Source organism: Cetorhinus maximus, chromosome 22 (assembly GCF_964194155.1).
Source record: "Cetorhinus maximus chromosome 22, sCetMax3.hap1.1, whole genome shotgun sequence".
Classification (NCBI taxonomy): Eukaryota; Metazoa; Chordata; class Chondrichthyes; order Lamniformes; family Cetorhinidae; genus Cetorhinus; species Cetorhinus maximus.
The window spans coordinates 71,952,293-71,977,400 of record NC_135900.1 but is presented as its reverse complement, the minus strand read 5'-3'; the positions used below and the strand labels follow the sequence as shown (position 1 = coordinate 71,977,400).

The 25,108-nt window shown below is 43.2% G+C and overlaps 1 protein-coding gene across 5 annotated transcripts in view; it reads right to left on the bottom strand.

Annotated features, from left to right (window-relative positions):
• tbxas1 (thromboxane A synthase 1 (platelet)) overlaps nucleotides 1-25,108 on the bottom strand; it is a 242,859-nt gene that overhangs the window by 73,311 nt on the left and 144,440 nt on the right. For all 5 annotated transcript variants that reach the window (XM_078568528.1, XM_078568527.1, XM_078568529.1 and 2 more), the window contains one exon: nucleotides 18,095-18,211. In XM_078568528.1, the coding sequence (XP_078424654.1) occupies nucleotides 18,095-18,211 (117 nt within the window). The remainder of the gene's footprint in view (nucleotides 1-18,094; nucleotides 18,212-25,108) is intronic.

The window sequence follows — 25,108 nt, the reverse complement described above, 5'->3', positions numbered from 1 at the left end:
ATATTGGGAAATAGGAGACCAACTGGAGAAAGATGTTAGAGCAGGGAGCAGTATTAAAGGAAATTTAGCAAGGTGGACCCCTGGAAGGGAGGGAGGCAGCTGTCTCAATCTTAGTGTCAAAAAAGTCCATGAGCTGTTCACATTTGTTGGTGGAGGGGATGGGGAAAGAGGCTTAAGAAGTCATGCATTGATAAAGTGGGCACCATGTGGGTTAGGTAAAGGCATTACCTCTAACATTGTAACATTAATTTAGTTTCTTCAGCAGATTACAACCTCAGGACGTCCCAAAGTGCCTCACAGCCAATGAAAAACAGCCAAATTGCACATAGCATAACCCCAAAAACAGCACTGTGATAATAATCAGATCATCTGCATTAACAATATTGGTTGACACTCTCCTGCTCTTCCTCAAATGGTTTTAATCTTTTTATGGGATGTAAGCATTGCTGGCAAGCCCAGCATTTATTACCCATGCCTAATTGCCATTGAGAAGTTGGTAGTGGAGTTCCAAGACTTTGACCCAGCAACAGTAGAGGAATGGTGATATAATTCCAATTCAGAATAGCAAGTAGCTTGGAGGGGAACATGTAGGTGGTGGTGTTTCCATGTATATGCTGCTCTTATCCTGTAAGGTGGTTGAGATTGCAGGTTTGGAAGGTGCTGTCGAAGGAACCTTGTTAAGTTGCTGCAGTGCATCTTGTATATGGTACTGTGTGTCAGTGGTGGAGGGAGTGAATGTTTAAAGTGGTGGGTGGGGTGCCAATCAAGTGGTTTGCTTTGTTCTGGAAGGTTTCAAGCTTCTTTAGTGTTGTCGGAACCAGATTCATCCAGGCAAGTGGAGAGTATTCCATCACACTCCTGACTTGTGCCTTGTGGATGGTGACCAGGCTTTGGGGAGTCAGGAGGTGAGTTACTTGCTGCAAAATTCCCAGCCTCTGACCTGCTATTATAGCCACTGTATTTATATGGCTAGTCCAGTTAAGTTTTGGGTCAATGGTAATCCCCAGGATGTTAATGGTAGGGAATTCAGCGATGCTAATACCTTTGAATGTCAAGAGGAGACGGTTAGATTCTGTCTTGTTGGAGATGGTGATTGCTTGACACTTGTGTGGTATGAATTTTACTTGCCACTTATCAGCCCAAGCCTGAATGTTGTCCAGGTCTTGCTTTAGCATCTCAGGAGTCGCAAACGATATTGAACACAGTGCAATCATCAGCGAACATCCCCACTTCTGACTTTATGATGGAAGGACATTGGTCATTGATGAAACAGCTGAAGATAGTTGGGCCTTGGACACTGGGGCTGAGATGGTTGGTCTCCAACAACCACAGCCACAATTGCTTGCTGCAATTGCATAGAGCCTTGGTGAGTCCACACCTATAGTATTGTGTAGTTTTGGTCTCCTTACCTAAGGAAGGATATAATTACAATAGAGGGAATGCAACAAAGGTTCACCTGGCTGATTCCTGGGATGGCAGACTTGTCCTATCAGGAGAGATTGAGGAGACTGGGCCTATATTCTCTCAAGTTTAGAAGAATGAGAGGTGATCTCACTGAAACATACAAAATTCTTATAGAGCTCGACAGGGTGGATACAGGAAGGATGCTTCCCCTGGCTGAGAGGTCTAGAACCAGGGGGCACAGCCTCAGAATAAGAGATAGGCCCATTTAGGCCTGAGATGAGGGGGTATTTCTTAACTCAATCTTTGGAAGTCTCTACCCCAGAGAATTGTGAAGGCTCAGTCATTACGTTCAAGACAGAGGTCTATAATTTTCTAGATATTAAAGATATCAAGGGATATGGGATATTGCGGGAAAATGGCGTTGAGGTAGAGGATCAGCCATGATCAACCATGATCTAGCTGAATAGTGCAGCAGGCTTGAGGGGCCGAATTACCTACTCCTGCTCCTATTTCCTATGTTTCTAATAATCTTCTTTTGTGCTAGGTATGACTCCAGCTAGTGAAGAGTTTTCCCTCTGATTCCCATTGACTTCAATTTTGCTAGGGCTCCTTGATTTCACACTCAGTCAAATACTGCCATGATGCTAAGGGCAGTCACTCTCACCTTATCTCTTGAGTTCAGCTCTTTTGTCCATGTTTGGACTAAGGCTGCAATGAGGTCAGGTGCTGAGTGCCCTGGCGGAACCGAAACTGAGTGTCAATGAACAAGTAATTGCTGTGAAAGTGCCGCTTGATAACAATGTCGACAACACTTTCCATCACTTTACTGATGATCGAGAATAGACTGACGGGCAGTAATTGGGAGCAGTGGATTTGTCCTGCTTTTTGTGAAAAGGACATACTTGGGCAATTTTCCACATTGTCAGGTAGATGCCAGTAGCTGTTCTAGAACAGCTTGGTTAAGGGTGCAGTTAGTTCTGCAGCACAAGTTGTCAGTACTAAGGATGTACTCGAAGGGTTGAAATCCTTGAAAGTTGATAAGTCACCAGGGCCAGTTGGATTGTTTCCGAGGCTGCTGAAGGAAATCAGGGAGGAGATAGCAGATGCTCTGAGGATGATTTTCCAATCTTCACTAGATACAGGGGAGTCATCGGAGGACTGGAGAAATGCAAACGTAGTTCCATTGTTTAAAAAGGGATCAAAGGAAATGCCAAACAATTATAGGCCAGTTAGTCTTACATCGGTGGTGAGCAAATTAGTAGAATCAATCCTGAGAGATAGGATTAACTGTCATGTGGAAAGGCATGGACTAGTCAGGGGTGGTCAGCACGGATTTTTTAAAGGAAGGTCTTGCGTCACAAATTTGATTGAATTCTTTGAGGAAGTGACAAGAAGGGTTGATGAAGGTTGTGCAGTGGATGTTGTGTACATGGATTTTAGCAAGGCATTTGACAAGGTCCCACATGGCAGATTGGTCAGGAAAATAAAAGCCCATGGGATTCAGGGTAATGTGGAAAACTGGATAAAAGGTTGGCTTTGTAACAGGAAACAAAGGGTAATGGTCGATGGATGTCCTTGCGAATGGAAAGTTGACTCAAGTGGTGTTCCACAGGGCTCAGTGTTGGGACCCTTGCTGTTTGTGTTATATATTAACAATTTGGACGTGAACGTGGGGGGCATGATTGGGAAATTTGCAGATGACACAAAGATTGGCCGAGTAGTGGATAGTGTAGAGGATAGCCATAATTTCCAAAATGATATAGATGGGTTGGTGGAGTGGGCGGTAAAGTGGCAGATGGATTTTAACAGAGAAGTGTGATGTCATACATTTAGGGAGGTCAAACAGTTACAGGGATTACACAATAAATGGGAATATACTAAGAGGGGTAGGTGAAGTGAGAGATCTTGGCATACAAGTACACAGGTCCCTGAAGGCAGCAGTTCAAGTAGACAAGGTTGTAAAGAAGGCATATGGAATGCTCTCCTTCAGTGGCAGAGGTATAGAATATAAAAGTAAGGATATAATGTTGGAATTGTATAAAACACTGGTGAGGCCACAACTGGAGTATTGTTTGCAGTTCTGGTCACATTACAGAAAGGACGTAATAGCTCTGGAGAGAGTGCAGAGGAGGTTTGCAAGAATGTTGCCAGGGTTAGAAAAGTGTAGCTACGAGGAGAGATTGGATAGGTTGGGGTTATTTTCCTTAGAAGAAAGAGAGGTGACTTGATTGAGGTGTACAAAATTATGAGGGGAATAGATAGAGTAGACAGGATAAAATTGTTTCCCTTGGTGGAGAATTCCAGAACCAGGGGACATAGGTTCAAGATAAGTGGCAGAAGGTGTAGGGGGGACATGAGGAAGAACTTTTTTACGCAGAGGGTAGTGGGTGTCTGGAATTCGCTGCCCAAGTTGGTGGTAGAGACAGAAACTCTAAACTCTTTAAAAAAGTACCTGGATCTGCACCTTAAGTGCTGTAAGCTGCAGGGCTATGGGCCGGGTGCAGGAAGGTGGAATTAGAAAGGGCACCTGGGTGTCCTTGGGCTGGCATGGACAAGATGGGCTGAATGGCCTCCTTCTGTGCTGTAACTTTTCTATGGTTCTATGATTTCTAATGTTGAAATGTTGTCAGGGCCCATTGTCTTTGCTGTGCCCAGTGCCTTCAGCCATTCCTTGATATCATGAGGAGTCAATTGAATTGACTGAAGACTGGCAACTGTGATCCTGGGGATCTCAGAAGGAAGCCAAGTTGGATCATTTACTCGGCATTTCTGGCTGAAGATGGTTGCAAATGCTTCAGCTTTGCCTCTTGCACTGATGTGTGGGGCTCCCCCGCCATTAAGGATGGGAATATTTGTGGAGACCCCTCCTCCGGTAAGTTGTTTAATTGTACGCCAGCATTCACAACTAAATAAGGCAGGACTACATCTGATCTGTTAGTTGTGGGATTGCTTGGCTCTGTCTACTGTATGCTGCTTCCGCTGTTTATCATGCAGGTAGTCCTGTGTTGTAGCTTCGCCAGGTTGGTACCATATTTTTAGGTATGCTCAGTGCTGCTCCTGGCATGCTTTCCTGCACTCCTAACTGAAGTAGGGTTGATCCCCTGGCTTGATGGTAATCTTAGAATGAGGCATATGCAGGGCCATGAGGTTACAAATTCCATAGGATCTCTTGCGTTCAGCTGAGAGTGAGACAGGCCCTCAGTTTAACAGCACATGTTGACCATGCAACACTCACCCAGCACTGCATTGAAATGTCAGGCTGGACTATGTGTTCAAATCCCTGGAGTGGGGCTTGAACCCAGAGGTGAATGTACCACCACTCAGTGAAGACTGGTGCCCTATATGCAACAATCATGGTATAAATATGCAGTTGGTGTCCAGGATTCAGATGTTATCAATTTATTCCATTTCACAAATTACCAATGGGCTAAAATATTTGCTTTCATTAGTTTCGTTCAACTTTGGGACATCTGCCTGGCAAAAATATCTTGGGGTAGAAATCAAGAATCCTGCAGTTTACTGTCTTGGAGTTATTGCTAGCTTTGGAAAATGGTGTTACACTCCTGCTGTTCTTTGCTCAGGAATGGATTTTGTGCTTGAAATCCATCTAATATTTCTCCTGAATTTTTGTTAAATCTTAGATTGGGTGGCACAGAAGATCTGCAATGTGTCAACCATCCAAAGGAGATTTTCAAACTTAAGAACTCAGATATTATGCTACATTTAATGGAATAAAATGGTCCAAGGCAATTCAAAAGAGCGTTATCAAACAAAATTTGATATCAAGCCGTGTAAGTAGGTATTAGAACAAATGACTAAAAGTTTGGTCAAAGATATGTACATATGAACATATGAATTAGGAGCAGGAGTATTTGGCCCCTTGAGCCTGCTCCACCATTCAATAACATCTTGGCAGATCTGATTGTGGCCTCAACACCACATTCCACCTGCTCCCACTATCCTTTGACTCCCTTGTTAGTCAAGAATCTATCTACCTCTGCCTTTAAAATATTCAATGAACCTGTCTCCACCGTTCTCCGGGGAAGAGAGTTCCAAAGACACACAATCCTCTGAGAGAAAAAATTACTTCTCAAATGAGAGATCCTTATTTTTAAATTGTGTCTCCCAGTTCTAGTCTCTCCCACGAGGGGAAACATTCTTTCAGCATCCACTCTGTCAAGTCCCCTCAGGGTCTTATATGTTTCAATAAGGTCACCTATTGTTCTTCTAAACTCTAATGGCTATAGGCCCAGCCTGTCCAACCTTTCCTCCTAAGATAATGCCACCATCCCGCATCCCAGGTATCAGTCGAGTGAACCTTCTCTGATGCAGTTTAATGCATTTTTTCTTTTATTAAATAAGGTGACCAAAACAGGTACACAGTACTCCAGAAGTAGTCTCATCAATGCCTTGTACAACAGTAGTAAAACCTCCCTACTTTTATATTCCATTCCCCTTGCAATAATCAACAATACTCCATTTGCCTTCCTAGGTTATAGGAATGTAGCTGTAAGATGTAGGCTTTACAGTACATCTTAAATGATGAGAGGATGGTAGAAAGATGGAGAAATTTAGAGAGGGAATTCCAAATCTTAGGGCCGAGGCCGCTGAAGACACAGCTGCTAATGGTAGAGCAATGAAGGACAAATACACAATAGACAAAGGATGGAATATTACTGTCTTAGCTTTTCACTTCCATTTCCAGGTTCAGACCCCCGATGGTTTTTGAGACTGCCCATTTGCACAATCTTGCCAGAGATGGTCAATTAAGGACGACGAGTGGGCTGCACAGGCTGGATGGCCAATGGGAACACCTGAGGCTCTGGGCGGTGGGCAGCCCAACTAGGAGAGTTGGGAGGGTGGGGCACCAAGAGGGTGACAGAAGTTGGAATCATCCTCTAAAATCTAAATAAAATAAACTGCGGAAACCCCTCCACAGGATGGCCTGTGGCCACAGCTATGGCCCTCTGGCACCCCTTGGCTCCAGGGAGCTGGAGGGAGGAAGCAGAATTACAGGAGGCCAGGTGGGACCCCAGTCTGCCACCAAGAGGCCACCTCCAGCCACCTACTGGGCTTCGACCCAGCTGGGGAGCCGATCCCTGCAGTGTTGCCAATTTGCTCCGAAGTAGTTGATGCTGATCTCACCCCACCTCCGGCAAAACTGGTTGGAGGTGTGAACATGTAGGGGAGCCTCCCCAAAATGATGATTTCTAAAATTCCCTCCATCCCCACCTCCAAAGCTGCCTCTGCGTAGCTGACAGGATTCTGCCGAAGAATTGGAGGAGCGAAGATGTCTCAGAGGGCTGTAGGAGGTTACAGAAATAGGGAGAGGCAAGGCCATGAAGGGATTTGAAAAAAAGGATGAGAATTTTAAAATTGAGACATTGCTGCACCAGGAGCCAATGTAGACTAATGAACACAATGGTAATGGGGAATTGGTTAACATTAGAATATCGGTAACAAAGTTTTGGATAAGCTCAAGTTTACTAAGGCCTCCCGTCCCAAACCATGGAGATGATCTTGGGTATTGTGAATTGGTTTGTGGATTAATGCTCTGCTTTCAAGACGTACAACAATCACTGGGCAACACCACAGTCAGTCAACCATGAGTTTAACCATTCTATCCAAGTGTAACACCAATAGAACCACATGTGTGCTGACAGACACACTGGAATATCAACTGTGTATAATTTTCTTATGACCAGGTAAGGCCACATCGAGATATTCAAATCATGTATTGAAGCAGCAGTGTGATAATTTGTTGAACTGTAGTGAAATGTTGCTCTTCTCACCAAAAGCTCTGCGTCATGGACACTCCCAATTGTGTCCTTTTTCCAAGGTAGGTCGCTCAGTCTGAGACTAACAATGCACAGCTGTTGAAGCATGTTAAACTCTGAGCTCAGTTTCAAATCCTACGTGGTAGCCACCCATCAAGACTACATATTTCCACATCTAGAACCTTGTTCACCTGTGTCACTCCCAATGCCAGTCTCTTGTCATCTCCAAACTTTGGCCTCCCAGCTTCAAAAATTTAACTTGTCCAAACTCTACCATCCCTTATAATAGCCTACAGGGTCTCATGCACTGTTAACTCTGTAATCACCATCCTTTATTTGGCTCCAATGAAACAATTTCAAAATCCTTGTGCTCACAAAGTCCCTCCCTCACCCCTCCTATCCCAACTCTACAACTTCTTCAAGCCCTACATGCCGCACACACTCTTCCAACTTTTGATACCCTTTGCATTCCCTGTCTGCTGTGAAACTTCTGGCTATGCTGCCTTCAACCATGTTACTCCCATACATCGTAATTGTCATTCTAAACCCCTCCTCCTTAAGACCTCACTCCATTCCGTCAAGCACCTTCTCAAAACCTCTTTCATTAGTCATGACTTCGGCCAGCACCGCAATTGATGATGCTTGTTACCTGGTCGCCTTTGTGAAGTACTTTGGACATTGTGTAATATTAAAGGTCTGAAATAAAGGTAATTTTGGAATGGAGTGTCCGTTGTCAGATAGGTAAGTGCAGCATTAACAATGTTCCAAAAGCAGCAATGAGATGAATGCCCAGTTTATAATTTCCTGGTGGTTTTGGGCATGGAAGAAATTTAGGCAGGAAGCTTTGAGAATTACTTGCTCTTCTTCACATAGTCTGGCAGGATCTTTTTACATCTCATTTCTGGTCTCAACTTGGTGCAAGTGCAGAATGAAATTGTGTCATTTCCTCACCGAGAGAGAAGGTCAGAGGGCAAGCTAGCCACAGTCACTTCCGTTTATATTCTGGTGACTATATATAAGTGAGTATTGGCAAAGGTCTGACGGTAGATCAGCAAAAGATGGGCAAGACAGAGGAGTCCAAACGTTTTACTTGCATCCAACAGACCTCCACTGGCCACATATTTAGATGTATGATATAAAACATTAAATTTAAGGAACATATAGAAATGCACACTGCTCCCCCACTAATTTACATATTTAAATTAAAATTGTATAATTAAAAATGCATAAAAGGGCTGTAGGTTAAGGTGGTCACACTGGGTCAAGAGTGGATCACAGGTGAGTGAGCCCCTGGGACATCAGAACCAGCCAATGAGATGCTTTAGGGCTGTTCTTCAGACATCCCTGACCTTGTTTCGTTCTGAAACAATAAAAAAGCCAGGAGCTTATTCTGCTTGGCTCTGGTCCAACATGCAAACTGGCGTTAAGGCATCTACCTGCAGTTATATGGAAGGCAAACTACTAGTTTCATAGGAAGTGAAGCCTTATGGTTGGAGTTGTTGCCAGCATCATGTTCCCATGTAATAAACACCTTTTTTTTATTTGGATTGTCTTGAATACTTGCAAGAAGCTGGGACGATTTCTTTCGCAGACTCACTAGCTGGCTTGCACACAGCATTTTTCTAATTACTGTCTGGGAATGGCAGGCTGTAAATGGATAACTGACCAATAGTTCCACATGGTTGCCAGGAAACTGCTGGCTGCCTTGATGCTGAAGCACTGACATAAGAACAGTCTGCTTGGATAACATGACGAGCCTCCCTATATTTTCCTTCCGAGGGAACGCTATCTTTATAAAAAATGTTAAGTTCCTCTGACATGGGAGTGAGGAATGGTGCTTCTCATAATGACTCCTGTGTCCTTCATCACTTTGATAGGTGACAAGCTTTAAACGGCAGGCAGATTTTGACAAGGAATTTCTCTCCCCCACCCACACTCCCTTTATGAAAAAAAGACGATAGTTTCATTGTCCTATTGCTGCTGCCAAGCCATGTAAATTAAATCGGTAACCTTCACTGCAGTTTTGTGGAAAAGAACAAAGATGTTTATCAACTGACGGTTTAAAAAAAGAATTACTCTTGGCTCAGCAAGGCAAGTTCAGTGAATAATAAAGTAACTGTGGTCTCACTGTGAAAAGCAATGTTGGAAGACAGCTATGTTGGCTGAACAGCTAGTGAAATACACTGTTGCCATAAATGACACGGTTAGTATGTTACATGTCTTCAAATTATACATAATTTAAAAAACATGCATGTTTTTGAGAAAATCCTGGTAACTCTCCTCCCAGTATTGTCTCTTTCTCTTCGGAAGGAACTAAACTGGATCTTCTAATTGCAGTTGTCTTAATTTATAATTCCGGCTGATAAATCCGGCAGTACTGAGGAAGTGCTGCACTATTTTGAAGAAGTGCATGGGAATTCTTCCAATATCCTGGACAACATTTATCCTCAACCAACAGAAATCAGGTTACCTGGTTACTATCTGATTGCTGTTTTTGACTTGCTGTGTGCAAATTGGCTGATGGGTTTCCCTATTTGCAACAGTGAATACACTTCAAAAGTACTTCTCTGTGTGTGTAAAGTACTTTAAATGTCCTGAGGTTATGAAAGATACTACAGAAATCTAAGTTTTCCCCTTTTTTCCTCATTAAAATGAACTGTTAATGTCAGCATTAAAAGTAAAATCAATCAGAAAATCCAGATAATCAATTCTTTTGCTGGGGGAATGGTTTCACAGGTGTCAGCAGTCCTTCAGTACCTCACAAAAGTTATCATTCTGTGACTCTATTAACCATGGAGCGCTTTACAGCTATCCCCCCTCCCCATCATCCATACATGTGCAACAAGAACCAATGGGTAGGAGTTTGGGGCAGTCACATCTCAGGCCAGTTACCGATTCAATGCTCGGCTTGGTATCAGCAACTTAGCCCAAAATGGAATGGAATCTGAGACCTTCTGGTCAGGTGTGTTTTTACCCCATAGATTGGCGAGAAGGAGCTTTACAATTTATTTTTTCCCTGTAATTCATACAAAATGGAAGTGATGATTTTTATTTTTACCTTTTAGTATCTCCACCTGCCAAAGCAACAATGCAACCTACAGGTAGCAAAACTGCAAATGATTTACAGTCAGCACCACAGATGCAGATAGATGCAAAATATGATATGGGGCAGGATTTTCCCTTCATCGGTGGGAGCAGCAGGCGGGCCCGAGAGCGGCCAGGGAAAGCTCTGCCACCTGCGATCAGCTCCCGATCAGGAATTCGCACTGGCTGGCCAATTAATGGCCATCCAGCATGAAGTGCGCGTTGCAATGCTCAGCGCTGCCAGGGTGGGGGCGGGCGGAGGGCGAGCGTGGAAGTCTGTGCATGTGCGGGGAAGCGTGTGCTGAAAGCTCCCTGAGGGCACAGAGATACCTCAGGGAGCTGAGGAATTGGAGAAACAAAAATAAAGAATTAAAAGACGATATAAACAAGTGCCCACAAGTGACTCAGTCACATGAAGAGGGACATGTTTGAAATGAACTTGAAAAATTTTTTCCACTTTTTTATGTGCTGTTGGAAACCTCATCCCACCCATGGATGATGCTTCGTTAAAAAAAGCAAAGGCCGCCAGGCCTATTCGCCTACCCGCCAATCGAACAGTTGAGTGGGCAGCAAAAAATGGCAGTTAAATGAAACTTTAATGGGCTTAATGGCCCTCAATTGTCGGTAGGCACACTGCCAATTTTCGCCCGCGCCTGCCAACTGAAAGATCGTGAGAGTGCGTGATGATGTCAGGACGCTGGCTCGATGTCATGACGTGTAATTTTACACCCGATCAGGTCAGGCGCGTGCTCGTCCGTGGGATGTAAAATCCTGCCCATGAGGTTTCCCATCTGTACCTTCACTTTCTTCTTCTTTCTGCAGTTCTGCTATTTATAATTATAAAGAGTTTCACTCCAATTGCATACTCTTGTAGCATGAAAACAGGGGTAGGTCATCCAGCCACTTGAGCCTTTTCTACCAGTTAATTAGGTCATGGCTAATATCTACCTCAACTGCATTTACCCACCTTAACTCCAGATCCATTAATACTCTGACCTTACAAAAACCTATCAATCCCAATCTTGAACATTTTGTTCTAAGGGAAGAGGGAAAGTGGTAGTGCTGTAGTGGTAATGTCAATGTCACTAGATTTAGTAATCCAGAGGCCCAGGCTAATTCTCTTGGGACATGAGTTCAAATCCCACTATGACAGCTGCTGGAATTTAAATTCAATTAATAAATTTAGAATTTAAAAAAAGCTAGTTTCGAAATAATGACCATAAAACCATTGTTGATTGTCGTAAAAGCACACCTGCTTCACTTATGTTCTTTAGGAAAGGAAACCTCTGTTCTTACCTGGCCTGGCCTACATTTGACTGCAGATCCACGTCAATGTGGCTGCCTCTTTAATGCCCTCTGAAATGGCCTAGCAAGCCACTCAGTTGTATCAAACCACTACAAAGTCTAAAAGGAATTAAACCAGACAGACCACCCAGCATCGACCTAGGCACCAGAAACGACAATGGCAATCTCAGTCCTGCTGACCCTGCAAAGTCCTCCTTACTAACAACTGAGGGCTTGTGCCAAAATTGGGAGAGCTGTCTCACAGACTAGTCAAGCAACAGCCTGACATAGCCATACTCACAGAATCATATCTTACAAACAATGTCTCAGACACCACCATCCCTGGGTATACAGTCTGGAGAGAGTTGCCCTGGGGCTCTTCAACAATGACTCCAGGTCCATGATGCCTCATGACATCAGATCAAACATGGGAAAGGAAACCTCCTGCTGATTACCACCTACCGCACCCCCCTCAGCTGATGAATCAGTGCTCCTCCATGTTGAACACCACTTGGAGGAAGCACTGAGGGTGAAAGGGCACATAATGTTCTCTGGCTGAGGGACTTCAATGTCCATCACCAAGAGTGGCTTGGTAGCACCACTACTGACCGAGCTGGCCGAGTCTTAAAGGACATAACTGCTAGACTGGGTCTGCGGCAGATGGTGAGGGAACCAACAAGAGGAAAAAACATACTTGATTTCATCCCCATCAACCTGCCTGCCGCAGATGCATCTGTCCATGACAGTATTGGTAGGAGCAAGCACTGCACAATCCTTGTGCAGATGAAGCCCCATCTTCAGATTGAGGATACCCTCCATTGTGTTGTGTGGCACTACCACCGTGCTAAATGGGATAGATTTTGAATAGATCTAGAGGCACTGTGGGCCACCAGCAGCAGCAGAATTATGTACAACTACAATCTGTAACCTCATGGCCTGGCATATCCCCCATTCTACCATTACCATCAAGCTGGGGGATCAATTTTGGCTCAATAAAGAATGCAGGAGGGCATGCCAAGAGCAACACCAGGCATACCTAAAAATGAGGGGTCAACCTGCAAGGCTACAACACAGGACTACTTGCATGCCAAACAGTGGAAGCAGCATGCTATAGATAAAGCTAAATGATCCCACAACCAATAGATCAGATCTAAACTCCGTAGTCCTACCACATCCAGTCGTGAATGGTGGGGAACAATTAAGGAACAAACAGGAGGAGACTCCAATAAATAACCAAATAAAGGTCCACAAAAAGCAGGGACAAATCGCTCCATCAGTCTAATCTCAATCATCAGCAGAGCAATGGAAGGTATCGTCGACATTGCTATTAAGCAGCACTTACACAGCAATAACCACCCAGGCGTGGACAGCACCGATCCTCCTCTCTCAATTGGCTGCCTGTCTGCCTCAATGTGTTTGCAGTCTAGCATGAGGTGGGCACTCCGCTCTGGGACAAAGTTCTGTAGTATATGTGGTATTGAAGGAAAGCATGAGTCCGCGTGGCTAATTGTTTTTGTAGCCAGGGTACATCTTAGCTGATGTAGTCCACCATTTGCCATGCTTTTGCCCTCCTACGCAGGCCCACAAAAGAATGACAGGAGTCATGATGGCAGAGCAGGTCAGGGAGACTAGGAGGAGCAGTGGTTGTAGGAACAGCAAGACCCAGGACAGCTGGATTGTTAGACAGAAGCGAGGAAGTACGTCTTGCCACCTTCACAGCTATCCCAAACGCTTCCTCAGTGAGAAAATCTTCAAACTCCTCAGGCCCTGAGGGGGGGTATGTGAGCAAGTGCCAGTTCTGAAAGTTCTTCGCAGGGCATGGGCTGTGTAGTTATGAGCACCCTCAAATAGGAAGGATATAAAAGTAATAGAAAAGGGGAATTGGAGGTTGACCAGGGTATTTTTAAGGATAAGGAGGCAGAGTTAGGAAGAGAAACTTGAGAAGTTTGGGCCTTTTCACTAAAATTACAATAAGTGTGTGTGAAAGAGTGAGTGAGTGAGTGTTGAAGAAAGTGAGTGTGTATGAGTGAGTGTGTGTGTGACCGACAGTGGGCAGAATTCTGATGTCGTCAGGCAGGCGTAGTCAGTGGGCCTGGGAGCAGCTGGGAAACGGCCCGCCCCCCCACGATTGGCCCCCCCCCGAGCGCGATTTCATGCTGGTTGGCCAATTAACGGCCAGCCAGCGTGAAACATGCGCTGAAAGGCTCAGCGCTGCCAGGTGGGGGTGGGAGGATGCCAAGCGCTGAAGTCTGCGCGGGCGCGGGGGGAGCGCGCAATGAAAGCTCCCTGAAGGCAGAGAACTGCCTCAGAGAGCTGAAGAATTTAAAACCATCAAATAAAGATTTTAAAATGTAGAAAAAATGTCCACACATCGGACTCACTCACCTAAACATGCAGATTATACAAATTCTGCCCAAACATCTTAATTTAAAAAAAATTAACATCAGAAACCTCATCCCGCCCTTGGATGAGGTTTCCTCAAAAATCCTAAGGCAGCCTGGCTGATTCACCCACCCGCCAACCATAAGGTTGGACGGGCAGTGGAAAACCCAGGTTAATAATACCTTAATGGCCTTAATAGGCATCTTAATTGTCAGCACCTGCCCGCCGATTGAAATATCGCGCAAGTGTGTGATGACATCAGGAAGCTCGCCCAACGTCATCGTGCGCTATTTTACACTCAGTCGTGTCGGGCATGTGAAAAGTCCTGCCCAGTGTGTGTGTGTGTTGTGTGTGTGAAGGAGTGAGTGTGAATGAGTGAGTGAGTGAGTGTGTGTGTGTATGAGTGAGTGTGTTTGTGTATGTGAGTGTGTTTGTGAGAGTGAGTGTGTATTTGTGAGAGTGAGTGTGTTGTTGTGAGAGTGAGTGAGTGTCTGTGAGAGTGAGTAATTGTGTGTGTGAGAGAATGAGTGAATGTGTAACAGTGAGCGTGTGTGTGTGAGTGAGTTTGCTTGTGACAGTGAGTTTGCTTGTGACAGTGAGTTTGCTTGTGAGAGTGAGTTTGTGAGAATGAGTAAGTGTGTATGAAAGAGTGAGTGAATGTGTGAGAGAGTGTGTTTGAGAGAATGTTTGTATGAGTGAGTGAATGTGTGTGAGAGTGAGTGAGTATCTGTGTGTGTATGAGTGAGTCACACACACACACACACACCTTGCTGCGGGGATACATACACAAATACCCTCCCCCCTTCTCCTCCTCCTCCCCAAAAACCTATCCACCTGTCCTCACCGGGTGAGGAGGAAAACTCAGACTGAAAGGCAACCTGCTTCTGACCCCCACTTTCGTATGAATTCTGCTGAGACTAACTCAGTGTGTGTGCCACCAGTGGGAAATGCATGAGTTGTGTTAGTTAAACCCAACTCCTTAGCTTGGCAGGTCCCCTCCCCTTTCTCCAGTGACCAGGACTTGGGGGCTGGTCTGTCTCTCTCTAGCTCTGCTTCTTTAGCGAAAAGGCAAAAACAGTTTTATTAGTTGGGTCTGCTGTTTGGCAATTTTTAATGTCATTTTTATTAATTATTTGTTTTTGAATGATCAATTTAATGCTTTGACATCGTTCTTTATGTTTTCTTCAAATCTTAACTTTTTTTTTAAATTTACGTTTAATGTTGTGCCAAACCAGATCTCAAGCAGCTGTTGCTGGGTTTCTGGTTGAAGGGGAATGAGAGGCTCACAGGAAGTCTGATTGCTTTTTGGAGAGCTGGCGGAAGGGGTTATTTCTGCTTCAATAGAAGAGGGGGTGTTGGAAACGCTCAGCACATCTGGTGGCATCTGTGCAGAGAGAAACAGAGGTCAGTGACCCTTCATCAGAACTAGCGCAGATCATGGACCTGAGATAGAAACAGAGTCAATGCTTCAGGTCCATGATCTGCCCTAGTTCTGATGAAGGGTCACTGACCTCTGTTTCTCTCTCCACAGGTGCTGCCAGACCTGCTAAGTATTTCCAGCATTTTCTGTTTATATTTCAGATTTCTTACATCTGCAGTACTTTGCGCTCCTATTATATGCTCCATGCTGGGCATTTGCAAGTGTGGTTAGTTTCAATTTAAAATGAGGAAATATGGATCACTCAATGCAAAGTGTAATTTTTCTGTTAACAGGGCCCACTTATGTGGATAGAAATAGCACATTATTGCAGGTGAATTAATTGGTGCTAGTTTACAGGAAAGTTTTGCCATTCTTAAACTTGGAAGTGAAGCTAGGAGCCATGTGCTGATAAAATATGTTACTGTTAGCTCAAGATGTTCTTATTTCTACATAGGATTGTTGTTTGCAGTGCTTGAGGTTCAAGTTTTGGGTGTTGCTGTCTGGATACTGCAGGGGGCCAGATTCAAAGAAACAAATTTGGTTGCATAATATGAACGACCAAGTTGTGTGGAATTGTCTGACAGTGCTGTGGTTGTAAAGTGTATCATATGGAAACTTGAGCTTTCAGTAGGCTTTATGGAGGCATAGAGTACAAAAGCCAAGAAGTTTTGCTAAACCTACATAAAACAGTTCGACCCCACTGTGACTATGGTTCCCAATTCTGAGCACCCAAAGGATGTGAGGGGGGGATGGGATAAGGGGCCAAGAAATAGGAGAAGCACTAGGGCCCATGATTTCTCTCCCTGGCCCTGCCAGCTAGTATTGTCCTGGTAAGACCCCAAACACTTACTAAGTCCCCATCCAGTACTGATCGCCTCCTCAAGCCCCAAGCGCAGGACCGGCAATGGCCACCATTGCTGCTGGCACTGCTGCTGCTGAAGAGTTGCCGGCTTCTGATTGGCAGGCAGCTCTCTGAGGCAGGACTTGCTACCCTGACGGGCAGAAGTCCCGCCTCCAGTCCAACTGGCTGTTAAATGGTTGCAGGGAAGCTGTTCTTTGGCTGGGTGGGCTCCCCTGGACATTTTGGCCAGAGAGTTGGGACCATGGCGTCCCATAATCCAGCCCTTTATCTCTGAACTTAAAAAGAGCCTGATAATAAAACAGTTAATATAAAATAGCAAAAACATTCTGGAATGATTTGTATTACATTAGTTTAGGGGAAAGTTTTGAACAAATGTCCTGTACTTAAATTTATTTATATATGCAGAACCTTGACAGTACTGTCCAGAGATATTTGATAAAGAAAAGCAATAGTTTTACATTATTCATAGACTTCAATATAAAAGTTGATACACCATACAGAAGGAAAGGGTGTTTCCACCATGTTATATAGATTTATTTATGTGAGGGAAACAAATATGCACCTACACTGGAAAAGGTAAACAATTTATTTATTCCCAGGAACTAATAATTAATTATTTCACTATTATTTTTACAAATTGCTTTATAAACACTTTCAATGGAAATGTCAGCTCTTTCCCCATTTACACACCCCAGCATTTTCCCTTGCAATAGCATAAGTCCCAATTCTATGTGAGCAATGCCACAGGAAATCAGCCAGTAATCTAAAATTTCCTTTAAATCTGGATATGGCTGATTCTTTGTTCTTGGACTTTATAGCAGGAGTAATTTAGAAAGTTGGAGATTTTCTACACACCACCTCATTCTTGCAAAAAACGAGAAAATTGGTTAACTCACCTTTCCTGTTACCACAGATACTAGCAGTAACTCATTAAACTGCTAAATCAACTGGCTATTCAGCTCATTAAAGTTTATGAAATCCTACTGTATACAAAATGGATGCTTGTGCAACAACAGTTACAACTTCAAAAGCAATCAGAAGTTTTGCAGTGCTTCTAAGAGGTACATCTAAATGTGCATGTGCATCTTTGTATGTCACCTTGCCTTGAAATAATTTTGGCATCACTTGAATGTAATCTAATTCCATTGTTTTTCATTGTATTTTGAGATTGTTTAGGAAGACGATGTAGTGCCACAGGAGGAACAATCTCTCCACAAAATGAAAGAGGGGTGCACTTCTGAAACTGAAGTGAAGCACATTTTTGGGCTTTGTAGGAACCTTTACTCTGTAAATTAACTGTACTGTACTAGGCCAAGAGCGCGTGATGCTGACATTCTTTTGTTTAATTAATTCTGGATCTGGATATTGCTGGCAATGCCAGCATTTATTACATATCCCCAGTACAACTGAGTGGCTTACTAAGGACAGTTAAGAATTAACCATGTTGGTGTGGGATTCGAGTCACATATATGTAATACAGGATAAAGACGACAGGTTTCCTTAAAGGGCATTAGTAAACTGGTTGGGTTTTTACAACAATCCAACAGTTCCATGGTCACTTTTACTGACACCAGCTTTCTATTTCCAGATTTTTTTAAAGGAATTAAAATTTTCAAACTACCATGGCGGGGTCTGAACTGGCATTCTCTGAATTATTAGTCTAGGTCTCTGGGCTACATTGCCATTATGGTACCATTCCCACTAGATACCAGAAATGGGAAGGGTTCAAATTTCTCACATTAATATGTCACTTTAATAAGGAAAAATATTCATACAAAAAGACAAACTGAAAAATTGAAATGGAATCAGTTAACGATTGATTTATAAAATACATTTGTCGATGGAAAGACTTTCATGTTTAATGCATTAACCGCTTCTCACCTCTCTCATTTTTGTGCTACTGAAAGTTGGTGTCAAGACACTGCGGACATTCTTCCAATCTCCATCTTGTAGGAACAAAAGGCTGTCAGTTAGTGGCTTTCTGGAAAAAGTAACTTTCTGAAAGATAGAAGAATAATTTATTACCAGCTAAGCATCTCAGGTTTCTTGAGGCCACTTTTAAGGGTACATACTGCAGTGGCCAAAATACAGCACTGCTTGTAAAATATTTATTTTTAAAATTTGCTCTTCTTTTGAAGGTGGACTCCTGGGGTCCAATTCCACTGCAGCCACCCTGAGATCTCCTCCAATAGACACTTGGATGAGTGTTGGCTGGTTGTTCAACTGTGGTGGGCCTCATAACTGAGCTTCATCCTGTATTCACCTGATGTTCAGACATGCATGCTTGTACTCAAAACCAGATCTCAGATGTGAAGCTTTTTTAAAAAATTCATTCGTGGGATGTGGGCGTCGCTGGCAAGGCCAGCATTTATTGCCCATCCCTAACTGCAATTGTTCAGGGGACATTTTTAAGAGTCAACCACATTGCTGCGGGTTTGGAGTCATATGTAGGTCAGACCTGGGGAGGACACCAGATTTCCTTCCCTAAAGGACATTAGTGAACCAGATGGGGTTTTACCAAAATCAACAATGGTTTCATGGTCATTATTAGACTTTTAATTCCAGATATTTATTGAATTCAAATTTCACCATCTGCCATGGTGGGATTTGAACCTGGGTCCCCAGAGCATTACCCTGGGTATCTGGATTACCAGTACTGCCCACTACTTCACTGCTCCTGCTGCACTGGAAATAATTATTTCAGACAAAGCTTTGAAATTAAAGCTAGCCATCTACTTTGATTTCACTTAATCCAGGATGCATTGCATGCAAGAGAAGGTATAGTAGTTCCTTTGCTAGTGCACATTTGCAGTTTTGCAGACTGTGTTTACTTACAACACAGAAGTCGATGGTTTAGAATGTATGTAATATCGGTCAATAAATGACGTGAGTTTCCAGTAATGGTTCCCCGAAGCATTGCATTTGGAAGGCAGATGACTTTCAGATCAGTTATCAAAATTTCCCTGACCTTTAAAGCCTGATGAATTTTCAGATTCTATTCTATATCTGTTCAGATTAGTGCATTAGAGAGGTTAAGTTAAATTTTGCCATTAAGCTACAGGATATGTTTTAAAATTATTATCCATCCTTCAGACATAGGTACACTGGCATCCCTAGTTGTCCTGAGGAAGTGGGGATGGGCTTTCTTGAAATGCTGAGCAGCAGTCTAGTACAACTGCAGTTCTTGGTTGGCCACATCACAGGATTCAACCACTCTGGTGTGGGATTGGAGTCACATATAGGCCAAACCAGGTAAGAATGTTTCCTTCCCGAAAGAGCATCAGTGAACCAGTTGGGTTTTAATGACAATTCAACAGCTTCATGGTCACTTTACTTTATTTTATTTCCAGGTATCTCAGGAACATAGGCCAGGATTTTGCAGCCCCGTCGTGGCATTCAATTCAGCTGGACCGTAATATCCTGCAGGCGGGAGGGGCCATAAAATCATGGCCATAATGTTTTGTGCATTGTCAAAGGTCACGTCTAGAACTCAACAAGTGAACTACGTATATTGCAAGCAGGGGTGTAGTGCTGCCAGAGCGCATCGGAGAACCACTCCAGCACCTCTGGCCAGGGCCCGGGAGAGGGAGGTGCAGATGGTTCCAGACACCAGGGCCTGGGGGCTAGGGGGTCCCGGGCTCAGTGTTTTAAACGGAGTTCTCATCCTCCACACTGAGCAGCCGGAACTTAGGACCTGACGGACCGGCTTAAAAACAAAAATCGGAATTTCCAATATTTTGAAACTGGTCTGTCAGGTCATTTTCACTCATTACTGGACTTCTGATAGGGAGGTTGAGGGAAGGGGGTAGGGGAGTAGGGATGGGCGGTGTTGGGGGGGGTGTGTTTGGGGGAGGGGAGTGAGGAGGCAATTGGAGGGGTGTTAGGGTGGAGGGGGAGTAGTAATCATTATTCGGTTCCATAAACATCAACTTTACAATGAACAAAATCACAGATAAACTAACTGTTTTCTGTAATTTTCTCAAAAGTATTGGCAGAATTCTTTGTTAAAGATGACGGATTGCACAGTAAAGACTTGAAGTGGAAGACTTTGAGAATCAGCTCGTTCTTTTAAATACATTTTAAACTACAGATGAGCAATCTCCAGTAGTTAATTATTTTTCAGACTATTGGGCCGTTTATTTACTGGTGAGCCACTGAGTTGTTCTTTTGAATTTGCTCAGGCTATTAAACCAGGAAGTAGGAATCTGCAAAAATTGCCAGCACTGTCCACTATTCACAATTTCAATTTACAATCGGGCGGCGCTAGAGAAGAAAAGTTACAAAGGGTTCCAAACTGGATAAACCACATGAACAAAAATTGCAATGAAGGATGCAAAAAAAAAAAGTTCTGAAGTCATTGTCATTATCAATATAAAGTTTATTAATATAAATCAAACGAGCATCAGTTTTGAAAACAATTCCTGTGGCCACTGCTATGTCTTATCTCATGGTGTGCCATGCTTTGAGAAATCTCTCTGCACTTGTTCTGATATCTCAGCACATTTTTGTGCAACAGTAATGTGTTAATTGAACAATATCCAGATGGAGGGGAAGCTACAACAATTAGAATGTATAACTGTCCAAAGTGAGCATCAAGAGTACAAATGTCAGCAATCGGAGACCTGAATGCAATTTATGTTTTTAAAGCAATTAGGGAAACATTAATTATTAAATAAAAATAAACAGACTAACGTGTCAAGTATAAAATAATTTGTATGTACCCTGAAGGTGGTGGAAGGGGGATGCAGTTACTTAACCTAAAGTTTAAACCAGTGTCCTTATATTTTATGCGCGCTCTTTCCCCTGCCAATCTGGTCCGAAAGTTGCATGCGCTCTGGGATTGGACAGAAAAAGTTTTTGTGAACATCTTGATTGGCGAAGAAATTTCACAGGGGCAAAGAGAATGACTGTCACTTCCACTTTTCAGTGTTTCAAATTCAGGAAATTCCTGGACAACTTCAATTGGAATCATTTTGTTTTTATTATTTAAAAAATAACTTACTGGACTATTTAATAACACAAACAATACTAACAGTTCAATGGAATTATTTCAATTTTCCTCCTAACACCACCATTAAAGCAATGAATGATTAACAGGAAAAGCTTGTTCGATAAGGCTTTGCAACAAGAACAAGGATTTACCACTTTGTTTCATGAAACTGAGTCCTGTATTAAGGCAGGTAAACTGCACTCACTGTGTATGGGGCAGTGGGGATCATTTTTCATTACTATGACTCACTTTGCATTTAAAGTATTCTCCCACCCTTCTTGATCACACCATCAGGGTAACCTTCAACTTCTTTGTTTATTGAGTTCTTTGAATGTATCTACACTAGAATCATAGAATGGTTACAGCATAGAAAGAGGCTATTCAGCACATTGTCTCTGTGTCAGTTCTCTGCAACAGCAACTCAGCTAGTCCCACTCCTCGACCTTCTTCCTTGTAGCCCTGTAAAATCTTTTCTCTTGAGGTAACTATCCAGTTCCCTTTTGAAAACCACAGCTGAATCTGTCTCCACCACATGCTCAGGCAGTGCATTCCAGATCCAAACCACTTGTTGCACAAAGTTTTCCCTCATGTTGCCTCTGGTTCTTTTGTTAATCACTTTAGGGTTCCTGACCTTCTGCCGATGGGAAATGTTTCTCCCCATTTAGGGTGTTCAGACCCCTCATGACTTTGAACATGTCTAACAAATCTCCTCTCAACCTTCTCTTCTCCAAGGAGAACAGCCCCAGCTTCGCCAACCTATCCACATAACTGAAGTCTCTCATCCTCAGACCCATTATCTTTTCTGCACCCTTTCAAAGCCTTCACAGCTTTTCCAGTGAGGCTGAGCCAGTGTTTTATGAAGTTTCATAACTTACTTGCTTTTGTTCTCTATGCCCCTACTTATAAAACTCAGGGTTCAGTGTAAGTTATTAACTGCTTTTTCAACCTGCCCTGTCACCTTCAATGAGTTAAACACATTTACACCCATATCCCTCTGTTCCTGCATTTTCTTTAGAATTGTACCCTCTATTATATGTCACCTGTCCTCGTTCTTCCAACCAAAATGTATCACTTAACACTTCTCTATATTAAATTTCAAGTGCCACATGTCTGCCCATTCCACCAGCCTGTCTCTATCCTCTTGAAGTTTATCACTATTCTCCTCACAGTTCACAATACTTCCAAAACTTGCATGATCTACAAATTTTGAAATTATGCCCTGTACACCCAGGTCTAGGTTATCAATATAAATCAAGAAAAGCAATTGTCCCTCTATATACCATCTCCCAGTCAGAAGTAAGTAAAGTTTTCAGTAATTCATGTTTTTCACAGGCTTCAATTAAATAACTAAACTGTTGTACAATGAAATTCTATCTACGCTGAAGACTAATGATTCAAAATACCACATGGGTTGAAACAAAATGCCTACTGGCACTAATATTTTTCACTTAAAAAGCAGAGTTTTACTGAAACAAAAGCAAAAAATGCTGGGAAAACTCAGCAGGTCTGGCAGCATCTGTGGAGAGAAAGACAGAGTCTGTTTCAGATTTCCAGCATCTGCAGTATTTTGCCTTTATTATAGTTTTACTGAAGTTTGGGGACTCAAATGATTAATACATAGGAAAACAATGTAACAGTAGATTTAGAAATGATATGGCCAATACATTTTCTTAGAGCTCACGCACGTCAAAATTTGCCACTACGTCACTGATTGCAAGGCATCAGGTTGGCAGTTGTTCAGGAATTAAGCACATTTTGGAGGCAGTGAGAAATTGCAGGACATTCTTAAATCACGATGAATGTCTGGAATAATCTGCCTTGTGGGCTAGAGATGCAAAAATACCAGTGATATGGAAATTGAAACTGAAGATGAGAATAGGAGAGTTAGGGTACTGGAGAGATACGTTTCAAGGGGCAAGGTCACAAATTCTCATCTCGCATTTGTCTGAGGTTGCATGTAGGTCTCTCATAGGGATAGCTGATTCTTTCTGTCTTTGTTCAGCACTTCCTTAATTTTTCCATGGTTTCTTTATCTGCATTAAAAAAATTTCATGGCAAGTATACAAATCCAAAGAGGAAAAGAGTTAAACATTAAACATTTAAGAGTCAAGGCAGAAAATCGGTTTATTAAAGATTATTTAAGGAGAAAGATCATGCTGTGGTCTATATGTTGGTGTAGATGGAAGCACATTTCTCAATATGGCATTTACTCTGAGCAGAGTATATTGATGGCACAGTTGTGCCTACTTCCACAATACTTTTACATGTTTGAGGGTGAGAATGACTGTGGGGTTGCTATGAAAACAATATCAAACCTGTGAGCGAAGGGAAGATGAGCAAATCTATGCTCCTGATCCCTGAACAGATGTCACTTTCTTTGTATAGGAAATATTGTCTGATAAGCCAAGACTGTGATAGCCTTGTTCATGTTCACTAACTGAGCTCAAACATGATGAATGACCAAGATAAAAGCAAAATACTGTGGATGCTAGAAATCTGAAACAAAAACAGAAAATGCTGGAAAAACTCAGCAGGTCTAACAGCATCTGTGGAGAGAAAGACACAGAGTTAACATTTCAAGTCTGTATGAGCTAAAGAGAAGTAAAAATGTGATGAAATGTATACTGACTAAAGGGGGGGGAGTGCAGCAGGTGGAGCTGGATAGAAGGCCAGTGACAGGTGGAGGCAAAGGAAAGATTGACAAAGATGTAATGAACAAAAGGACAAGGGAGTGTTAATGGTGGTGGTACTGGCTAAAGGAGGTGCTGATAGTGACATTAAGGTCAGAAAGCAGAATGTGGTAATAGCAGGACAAGGATAAGCATAAAAACAAAAAACTACTGCGGATGCTGGAAATCCAAAACAGAAACAGAATTACCTGGAAAAACTCAGCAGGTCTGGCAGCATCGGTGGAGAAGAAAAGAGTTGACGTTTCGGGTCCACACGACCCTTCAACAGAACTGAAGTATAGTTAGGAGAGGGGTGAAATATAAGCTGGTTTAAGGTGGGGGGCGGGGGGAGAGAAGTTGAGGGTGGGGTGGTTGTAGGGACAAGCAAGCAGTGATAGGAGCAGAGAATCAAAAGATGTCACAGACAAAAGGATCAAAGAGGTGTTGAAGGTGGTGATATTAGCTAAGAAAAGTGCTAATTAAGAATGGATGGCAGGACACTCAAGGTACAGCTCTTGTGGGGATGGGGTGGAAAGATTGACAAGGTATTAGTTGTAGATTTAAAAATAATGGAAATAGGTGGGAAAAGAAAAATCTATATAAATTATTGAAAACAAAAAAAAAAGGGAGGGGGAGGAAACGGGGTGGGGATGGGGGGAGGGGGAGTTTAAGATCTAAAGTTGTTGAATTCAATATTCAGCCCGGAAGGCTGTAAAGTGCCTAGTCGGAAGATGAGGTGCTGTTCCTCCAGTTTGCGTTGGGCTTCACTGGAACAATGCAGCAAGCCCAGGACAGACATGTGGGCAAGAGAACAGGGTGGAGTGTTAAAATGGCAAGCGACAGGGAGGTTTGGGTCTTTCTTGCGGACAGACCGCAGGTGTTCTGCAAAGCGGTCGCCCAGTTTGCGTTTGGTCTCTCCAATGTAGAGGAGACCGCATTGGGAGCAACGAATGCAGTAGACTAAGTTAGGGGAAATGCAAGTGAAATGCTGCTTCACTTGAAAGGAGTGTTTGGGCCCTTGGACGGTGAGGAGAGAGGAAGTGAAGGGGCAGGTGTTACATCTTCTGCGTGGGCATGGGGAGGTGCCATAGGTGGGGGTTGAGGAGTAGGGGGTGATGGAGGACTGGATCAGGGTGTCCCGGAGGGAACGATCCCTAGGGAATGCCGCCAGGGGGGGTGAAGGGAAGATGTGTTTGGTGGTGGCATCATGCTGGAGTTGGCGGAAATGGCGGAGGA